The following is a 10203-nucleotide window of genomic DNA, read 5'->3' as shown; positions in this document are numbered from 1 at the left end:
GGGGACAGATGTCTGGCCAACGTACCTGCTAATCTCTGGAGGAAGAAATCCACGATTCTCTTCCTTTCCTGGACACACACATCTTTAAGTACGTTTGGGCCAGCATTCTCATCCATTCCCAGTGTCCAACCCCCCCACCCTCCTCCTCCTCCTCCTCTTCCTTTTCCTCCCCCCCCCATTTTCTCTCCCCGTTCCCTCCTTTCCCCTTTTTTAATCTCAAGCATTTGTATCTCAACTTGTACTTGAAAAAGCTGTAATAAGCGAAACGTCGTACAAATAAAGGCTCCGTCCTCATATGGTGTTTATCTAGTCAATCTTGTCGGCAGACTGCCACTTTTAAGCAAAGGAAATATACACGGAGGGAAGATACAACTTTACTAAGGCAAACTTTAGTAAAGTGAAAACATAAAAAAAATAAAGTAGATAGGAGGGAGTTTGATAAAACTATGGTCACTGAAATGGAATCTTTTCAAGAAAACCTACACCATAAAAGTTGGTTACGTGGAGAGCTGATGAAGAAGATACACAGTAACCACGTAGTGAGCGCTGAAACAATGACATGATGGCAGGTTATAAGGGACATGGAACTGTCTGTTTCAGTATAGGGATAAACAAGGGGAACAATTGGAAGGAATCTAGATGCAGTTTTCGCATGGGATTGGGGAAGGAGTTACAAAAGACGAATGTGATGGAAGTGAAAGGAGGGAGCAGCCACTCCTCTCCCTTGCTTAGCCACCTCGCTTTGCAAGGTCTTGTGGTTTGGAAGGAGAGACACAAACCCTTGAGGATACTTTTGCATTTATTTAAGAGATACAGCTACATCCCACCTTGCCATCGTGGGCCGTAGACTTGGAATTGACTTAGGCTCTAATCTTCAAGTGTGAGGTCCCTGTACTGTGCTCCACTGAGGCCGGTCACCCGGTACACGAGGACCAGTCCCCGGTCTTATAGACCGAGTGTGTGATTAGAATACCATTGGAATGGTGCGGGAAAAAATATAAACCACTCAGCTAGCGCATACCTACGCTAATGTTATCTTAAAAAAATCAAAGATCTTATCATGTAAACAAATTTTCTTTGGCCAATGGCTTTCTCCTCCTTCTTCTCCTCCTGCAGAAAATTGAATTAAAACTGGACTATAACTTTTCTGATATTTTTTTTTTTGGGTGTGAACAGACAAACTAATAGACAGACATGTGATCACATAAGTTCCGCTAAGATTCCTTGGCGGAGGTGGCATTTACGCTAAAAGTCGAAGAACTCACCACAACAAATGCAACATCGTCGACAGTGTATAATAAATTAGTGACAACCGGAATGGTTCACGTAACGTACCGATTTGAGCTCTGTCAAGCATGAACGTGGATATAAATATAATATGTACACGTCATCGGGTATCTTAACAATTTTTAATCCTAACACTAGATCCGACTGAGATCCACAGAGTTCGTGACATGATCCTTCCTCCAGCACGCTGACGACATCAGCGGGAGCGACTCGCCCCCTTGGTCCTCTCTCAGGTGTTGGTGAAGGACCTGGAGCCTGATTCTTTCTCCGCCGCGCACGTCAGCAGACTAACATAGGCCTGGCGGTACTCTGACGACATGACCACGTAGATGATGGGGTTGATGCAGGTCGTCATGTAGACGAGCAAATAGCTCAGCATGTTCATGACCGGGTCTTCGTCGTTGCGGAAGGCCTTGACGAGGGTGATGGGCAAGTAGCAGAGCACGAAGGTCATGAAGATGACCAAGATCATGCGCAGGAGGCGCCGGTCCTTGGCGCTCAGGACCGGGCGGCCCATGATGAAGGAACCGGCGCGGCTTTTCCTAATGGTGCCCCGCAAGTTGGAGAAGGTGTCCCCGATGGCGGACACGGTCGAGGCGCGGCGATCCTTCCACTTCGACTCGCCCACCGACGACATCGACGAGAACCGACGCTCCTTCCACCGCGCATCCCCGAGCGCGCACACGGAGGATCTCCTCCGCTGCTCCCTCCAACGGGAGACCCCCAGGGCGCACATGGACGACCTCCTCCGCTCCCTCCAGCGCGACTCTCCCGTCGAAGACATGGTCGAGAACCTGCGCCCCTTCCACTTGGATGACCCAAAGAGCGAGGCCTCCACCCGCTGGGGCTCCATGACGAAGGGGATTGCGGTGGAGGACACGGGCGAGCCCATGTTGGACGGCGGGCACACCTGGATACAGGGCGTGGCCGTGGGCACCTCCTCCATGCTGACGTGGCGCCCGTTGTGGTCCCTGACGGAGGCGACGTCCAGGGTGATGGGCAAGTGCTTCAGGCGGCGTAGAGGGGAACCTGGGTGCCGCCCATCGGCCTGGCCGTTCTCCTTCCTCTCCACACCCTCCTCCTCCTCCTCCCCCTTCGTCTTATCCTCCTCCTCCAACTCCGTCTCCACGATCTCGACCCTCACCGAGCTCCTTCGTGCCGAGAGCTTGACCAACGTATCCTGCTGCTGCTCGGCTTCGGGGACCTTTTCCTCCTCGTCTTCCTCCTCGACGGTGGACTTCGATTGGTTCTCCCTCAGGTGGTTCTCCCTCATGGAACGGTCCCTCTGGCTCCCCGCCCTCTGCTGCTGCTGCTGGCGGGCTCTCCTGCCGGCGTGGCTCTTCTTGTCGGCCTTGTGGACGATGTAGAAGATGCGCGCGTAGCAGACGCAGATGGAGACGCAGGGGAGGACGAAGGCGAAGAGGAAGAGGAACTCCTTGGGCGAGTTCCCGTTCCGGCTCGGCAGGATCGTGCACGACCCGATACGGGTGTCCAGGTCGAAGCGGCCCCAGATCCCCAGCAGCGTCGGCAGGAGGGCACCGAAGGCGCCGACCCAGGTGCCCAAGACCATGAGGGCCAGGAGGGACCTCGTATACAACCTGCAAAGAGAAGAAAGAGGAGAAAGAGGGGGAGCATTAGTGGTACAGAACGGGCACATGGGGAGGGTTGTACTAACCCCTCTCCAACCCGGTGGGTATTCTTACCCCCACCCGGTGGGTATTCTCCCCACCCCCCTCACACCCCCACATCTTCACTCACCAGAATAAAATCGTCTGGCGACAGCCACTCCAACGTACAGCAAGGCCCTGTTCCCTTTACCACTTTGAAAAGCGCGGAAACCGCAGAGGTACCGCATAGTCTAGGAAAAACTGCGCGGTTGTGTGAACACCTCCACTGACTTACATTATAACTGAACCGCCGCGGTTCAAACCGCTAGTGTGAATAGGGCCTAGTATTAAGTCCCAAGTGACCAATGGCCACAAATGATTTTGTTTTAGGTGCCTGCCAGGCGATTTTATTAAGCTCAGTTGGATCTCTGGACCTTGAAAAGATAAAATAAAAAATATTATTCATTAAAACTTTTGTAGTTACTTTAATGTTTTTGCTCTGGCAGCCCCCAAACGATTTTATTCACCTCTCGGGGACTTCTTGGTCCTAATAAATTAAAAATTATTTTCGTTAAGTCAAAAGACGGGAAACATAACTTTAGTTTATTCAATAATAATTATTATCATCATAATTATTATTAGATATCATTATCTATATTTATCATTATTATTATTAGTTATCATCATTATATATTTTTTTCTTTTTTTTTTAATCAATAGTTATCATTATCTATTCTTTTTATCATTATTTTTATTAGTTTTCATCATTATATATTCTTTCATCTCTTTTTTAAGAAATAATGCTAAAGTGATGATAAACAGAATGGAGGGAATAGCAATGAGTAAAGTAATCAAATTAATAAAGATTCTAATTCAGATAACAAGATGAAAGCTTGTCAGCGCTTATCCTGCAGGTTCCAATAATCCAATCAAGACCAATCAAACAAACTCTCTTAAAAAAAATCTTGGCGGAATTACGGATGAAACAGACGTCTTGTCCATGATTCCTTTTTGCTTAATTGTTCTCTATTTGTAGATGGGATTTACCGAAATGCATTCTGGGAAATTAACTCCATTTGATGTTGGAGAAGCTTTAATGGTCAAGCAATATTTCCTTAGACACGGTAAAGGAAACATGGACTGGAAGTGAAGTCCATGTTTCCTTTACCGTGTCTATACAACTTGTTCACATGGATTTTAATATTTCCTTATTTTCATGAGCGTTATGCAGAACATTTGAAACAATGCAATACTAAAATGTTCTTATGTAGGCATGAATATACAAACATTCTGCAAACATTGTTCATTTACATATCAAAATAGTCTATAAATAATCTTTTAATGACATGTTCGATTTTTTTTATATAAACATATATATATATATATATATATATATATATATATATATATATATATATATATATATATATATATATATATATAAATGCAGTGCCTTTATGGCACCGGAAACAAGAGAGTGCCAAACGAAGAGACACAAATTGCCCCGAAGGGAGTTAGTTGGCACACCTTTTCACGGTCTCGTATTCCCTAGCGTGACGTCACTTCCGGATATTCTCCTTTACCCACCTTCTCCTCCTCCTCCTCCCTTCCCCCCCATGCCATCTATCTTCTCCCTCTCCACCTTAATCTCTTCTTCCTCCTCCAGTTCTTACAAATTCCACTTTCTATAAATGGTGTAAGATCGAGAGGGAGAGAGAGAGAGAGAGAGAGAGAGAGAGAGAGAGAGAGAGAGAGAGAGAGAGAGAGAGAGAGAGAGAGAGAGAGAGAGAGAGAGAGAGAGAGGGAGAGAGAGAGAGAGAGAGAGAGAGAGAGAGAGAGAGAGAGAGAGAGAGAGAGAGAGAGAGAGAGAGGGAGAGAGAGAGAGAGAGAGAGAGAGAGAGAGAGAGAGAGAGAGAGAGAGAGAGAGAGAGAAGAGGGTGGGAGTGGAATAGGAAGAGACATGGAGTGACAGAAAAAAAACTCTTTAATTTCTACGTTCCTGTCGGATAGCAGACGATTTTATTCGTCCCAAGGCAGCCGCCACGAAGCCATTTTATTTGTCTTCTCCTCCTCCTCTTCTTCCTCCTCCTCCGTGGCTGCACACCTCCCTCCCCTCCCCCCAACCTCGGTGTCGAAGCTGGGGTAACCCTAGTTTAGTTTAATCAATTTCTGTTTGTTAAATGTGTTTTTTTTAATGGACCATTTTTTGTCAGGTATATGACTGAGAAATATAATTATTTGATCTGAGGTATTTTGATAGTGGTTGACAGGATTTCATTTAATCAACTTATTCTGATATGAGTGATGTATATCTGATTTAATTTTTTCTTTACATAATTTCCTCCGTTTTTATGAGCGAAGCAAATCTACATTGCGAAGAGAGGTGGAAAGATCTGTTATTAAATTAATAAATTTCACGTTGTCGCAATATCTTCGTTATAACTATGCTTGATTGGCTGTTAAACTGTGTGTTCTTGTGCATCAGCCAATCAGAGGTAGAGTTGATGGTAGTGTTGCCATACAACGAGTTTCATTATTTGCAAAGCCGTTGAAACGGGCTGAAATTCTCCTCGTATGATTGGGTGGAGCTCGTAGGAAGAGTGACGTCACACCACGCTAGCCAATAAGATACAAGGGGGCGGAGCCTATATTACAAAGAGGCAGGACCTCTCTGCAAACCTGGACGATGACAAGGAACTAACAACTCTGTCAATAAATGAACCTCATTTTAGGGCAACATTTCTGTTATGACTACACCTGATTGGCTTTTCTCCCTGAGCGTCGAGTGCAGTAGCCAATCAGGAGTTATGACAAAGATGTTGCCATCATGTGAGGTTTGTTGATAAAATCGCTGGGAAGGGGGTGGAGATGCAAACTGAAGAAAATTGTGACCTTGACCAAATGAAGGAACACATTCGAGAGAGAAAACATTTTGGGGAAAAAAAAAAAAAAATAAATAAATTGGAGGATGCTCGCTGACCGAGCGGGTTAGAGCATCGCTACTTGCGACGGGGGTCGAGGTGACGGTGGCTCGAACACTGCCGCTGGCGAGTTGGACCAAGGGGCAGGGTTCATTAAAATCCCACGCTACGAAGTCCTCTGTAAGAGTTTTCGTCCTAGCCTATTGATAGGGTGAGTTTCGTGACGATAAACCGAATCAAAAATCAAAAGTTTGTAGAGTGATGATGAGGAAGTGAAAAGAACTGGGGGTGCGGGGCGGGGGGGGGGGGCTTTCTCTGTCAACAAAAAACAATGGAGGGAACGGGAAGATGAAAAAGAAAAAATATTGAGGCATATCATGCACGTGGCATAGTGCCAAGATGTTTTTTGTTTTTTTTTGTTTTTTTGTGTGGTGGCAGAGATATTCAGGAGAACCAAACTTGAGTGATTTTGTTCTGGCTAGGCCCAGGCCACCGCGATATCTCGTGATTACAAAATGTTCCTGACTGCTCTCCTGCATAATACAAGGCAATTAAAAAAACCATATATATATATACTGTATATATATATATATATATATATATATATATATATATATATATATATATATGTGTGTGTGTGTGTGTGTGTGTGTGTGTGTGTGTGTGTGTGTGTGTGTGTGTGTGTGTGTGTGTGTGTGTGGAAAACGAAAAACTCATATTCCGATGAAATGAGCACAATGGAGGTAGCAACCTGAGAATACACTTTATCATGTAACCACATTTACTTTAATTAGCCTTGCGAATAGCATATTCCCTGACAAAAGAGAGATATTTGGTCAAATCAGGTTACATGAAACGGACAGGTTAGAGTAAATTAAACATGAAAGATATAGAGGTCAATTTTCAATAAAGGAAAATATTCTTTAAATGGGGTTCAATTAACCTACATTTGCGCACACACACACACACACACACACACACACACACACACACACACACACACACACACACACACACACACACACACACACTAAACAAATATCCAGAGGCCAACACACTTGCACAAATGCTTGTGGATGCTTTGGCAAAGTGCGTTCCTGTGTATTCATGAATTCACCGCCGCCGCCGCTGTGGCCTTATTTTCAAAGCAAATACCTCCAACGAGTACGCTGCGTCCGGACTGAATAAAAAAAAAAAAAAAAAAGGAAAAGAAAAAAATTCTTCCTCTTTGCCAAGTACTTCCGCCCGGCCATTCCTGATACCCCTTTGGGAGGGGATGAGGGGAAGGGGGAGATGGGGATGGGGATGGGGGAAAGAGAGGGGGAGGGGAAGGGGGAGCGGGAGAAGGGGAGAGAGAGGGGAGCGGGAGAAGGGGAGAGAGAGGGGAGCGGGAGAAGGGGATAGAGAGGGGAGCGGGAGAAGGAGACGGGGGAGAGGGGAAGAGGGGGACGGGGGAGAGCGGCAGAAGGGGACGGGGGAGAGCGGCAGAAGGGGACGGGGGAGAGGGGAAAAAGGAGACGGGGGAGAGGAAAGAAGGGGACGGGGGTAGGGAAAGAGGGGACGGGGGGAGGGAAAGAGGCGACGGGGGGAGGGAAAGAGGGGACGGGGGTAGGGAAAGAGGGGACGGGGGTAGGGAAAGAGGGGACGGGGGTAGGAAAAGAGGGGACGGGGCCAGGGAAAGAGGGGACGGGGACAAGGAAAGAGGGGACGGGGGCAGGGAAAGAGGGGACGGGGCCAGGGAAAGAAGAGACGGAGGCAGGGAAAGAGGGGACTGGGGTAGGAAAAGAGGGGACGGAGGTAGGGAAAGAGGGGACGGGGACAGGGAAAGAGGGGACGGGGACAGGGAAAGAGGGGACGGGGACAGGGAAAGAGGGGACGGGGACAGGGAAAGAGGGGACGGGGACAGGGAAAGAGGGGACGGGGACAGGGAAAGAGGGGACGGGGACAGGGAAAGAGGGGACGGGGACAGGGAAAGAGGGGATAGGGGCAGGGAAAGAGGAGACGGAGGCAGGGAAAGAGGGGACGGAGGCAGGGAAAGAGGGGACGGAGGTACGGAAAGAGGGGACGGGGACAGGGAAAGAGGGGACGGAGGTAGGGAAAGAGGGGACGGGGGCAGGGAAAGAGGGGACAGGGGCAGGGAAAGAGGGGACGGAGGTAGGGAAAGAGGGGACGGGGGCAGGGAAAGACGCAACAGGGGCAGGGTAAGAGGAGACGGAGGTAGGGAAAGAGGGGACGGGGGCAGGGAAAGAGGGGACGGGGGCAGGGAAAGAGGGGACGGGGGCAGGGAAAGAGGGGACGGAGGTAGGGAAAGAGGGGACGGGGGCAGGGAAAGAGGGGACGGGGGCAGGGAAAGAGGGGACGGGGGCAGGGAAAGAGGGGACTGGGGTAGGAAAAGAGGGGACGGGGGTAGGGAAAGAGGTGACGGGGGTAAGGTGGAAGGTGGACGGGAGGAGGTGGATGGTGGACGGGAGGAGGTGGATGGTGGACGGGAGGAGGTGGATGGTGGACGGGAGGAGGTGGATGGTGGACGGGAGGAGGTGGATGGTAGACGGGAGGAGGTGGATAGTGGACGGGAGGAGGTGGATGGTGGACGGGAGGAGGTGGATGGTAGACGGGAGGAGGTGGATGGTGGACGGGAGGAGGTGGATGGTGGACGGGAGGAGGTGAAAGGTGGAGGGGAGGAGGTGGAAGGTGGACGGGAGGAGGTGGAAGGTGGACGGGAGGAGGTGGAAGGTGGACGGGAGGAGGTGGAAGGTGGACGGAAGGAGGTGGAAGGTGGACGGGAGGAGGTGGAAGGTGGACGGGAGGAGGTGGAAGGTGGACGGGAGGAGGTGGAAGGTGGACGGGAGGAGGTAGGAGGTGGACGGGAGGAGGTGGAAGGTGGACGGGAGGATGTGGGAGGTGGACGGGAGGAGGTGGAAGGTGGACGGGAGGAGGTGGAAGGTGGACGGGAGGTGGACGGCAGGAGGTGGATGGTGGACGGGAGGAGGTGGGAGGTGGACGGGAGGAGGTGGGAGGTGGACGGGAGGAGGTGGATGGTGGACGGGAGGAGGGTGGATGGTGGACGGGAGGAGGTGGATGGTGGACGGGAGGAGGTGGATGGTGGACGGGAGGAGGTGGAGGATGGACGGGAGGAGGTGGAGGATGGACGGGAGGAGGTGGAGGATGGACGGGAGGAGGTGGAAGGTGGACGGGAGGAGGTGGAAGGTGGACGGGAGGAGGTGGAAGGTGGACGGGAGGAGGTGGAAGGTGGACGGGAGGAGGTGGAAGGTGGACGGGAGGAGGTGGAAGGTGGACGGGAGGAGGTGGAAGGTGGACGGGAGGAGGTGGAAGGTGGACGGGAGGAGGTGGAAGGTGGACGGGAGGAGGTGGAAGGTGGACGGGAGGAGGTGGAAGGTGGACGGGAGGAGGTGGAAGGTGGACGGGAGGAGGTGGAAGGTGGACGGGGGGAGGTGGAAGGTCGATGGGGAAGGAGAGGGGTGTGGAAGTGGGTCGGGGGTAACGAGAGGTGTGATGGGAAGGAGAGGACGTGTGATGAGAGTGCAAGAGAGGAGGGTGTGGGGAAGGAGAGGTATGAATAGAGAGTGAAGGAGAGGTATGAAGAGAGTGAAGGATAGGTATGAAGAGAGTGAAGGATAGGTATGAAGAGAGTGAAGGATAGGTATGAAGAGAGTGAAGGAGAGGTATGAAGAGAGTGAAGGAGAGGTATGAAGAGAGTGAAGGAGAGGTATGAAGAGAGTGAAGGAGAGGTATGAAGAGAGTGAAGGAGAGGTATGAAGAGAGAATGAAGGAGAGGTATGAAGAGAGAGAGTGAAGGAGAGGTATGAAGAGAGAGAGTGAAGGAGAGGTATGAAGAGAGAGAGTGAAGGAGAGGTATGAAGAGAGAGAGTGAAGGAGAGGTATGAAGAGAGTGAAGGAGAAGTATGAAGAGAGTGAAGGAGAGGTATGAAGAGAGTGAAGGAGAGGTATGAAGAGAGTGAAGGAGAGGTATGAAGAGAGTGAAGGAGAGGTATGAAGAGAGTGAAGGAGAAGTACGAAGAGAGTGAAGGAGAGGTATGAAGAGAGTGAAGGAGAGGTATGAAGAGAGTGAAGGAGAGGTATGAAGAGAGTGAAGGAGAGGTATGAAGAGAGTGAAGTAGAGGTATGATTAGAGTGAATGAAAGGTAAGAAGAGAGTGAAAGAGAGTGAAAGAGAGCAAGTGGGAAGGGAGAAAGAGAGGAGTAATGAGAGTGACGAAGAGCAGGTGTCAGGGGAGAAAAGAGAGGAAATGTAAAGAGAGTGAAGAGGTGTATAAAGGGAAGGTAAGAGAGGTATAAAGAGAATGAGAGGAGGTGTGAGGTGTGAAAGTAGGCTTAAAGAGAATGAAAAAAAGAGAGGTATGGAAAGGG

General features: G+C 49.7%; 1 protein-coding gene across 3 annotated transcripts in view; it reads right to left on the bottom strand.

Annotated features, from left to right (window-relative positions):
• Positions 1–786: 786 nt before the first annotated feature.
• LOC143036571 (uncharacterized) overlaps positions 787–10203 on the bottom strand; it is a 623967-nt gene continuing 614550 nt past the window's right edge. For all 3 annotated transcript variants that reach the window (XM_076204099.1, XM_076204098.1, XM_076204095.1), the window contains one exon: positions 787–2885. In XM_076204099.1, coding sequence (XP_076060214.1) covers positions 1517–2885 — 1369 coding nt within the window. In that variant the 3' untranslated portion in view covers positions 787–1516. The remainder of the gene's footprint in view (positions 2886–10203) is intronic.

Source organism: Oratosquilla oratoria, chromosome 20, assembly GCF_046742065.1.
Source record: "Oratosquilla oratoria isolate Oo_2021 chromosome 20, ASM4674206v1, whole genome shotgun sequence".
NCBI lineage: Eukaryota > Metazoa > Arthropoda > Malacostraca > Stomatopoda > Squillidae > Oratosquilla > Oratosquilla oratoria.
The sequence above is the reverse complement of the archived record's forward strand: the minus strand, read 5'-3'. Positions and strand labels throughout refer to the sequence as shown.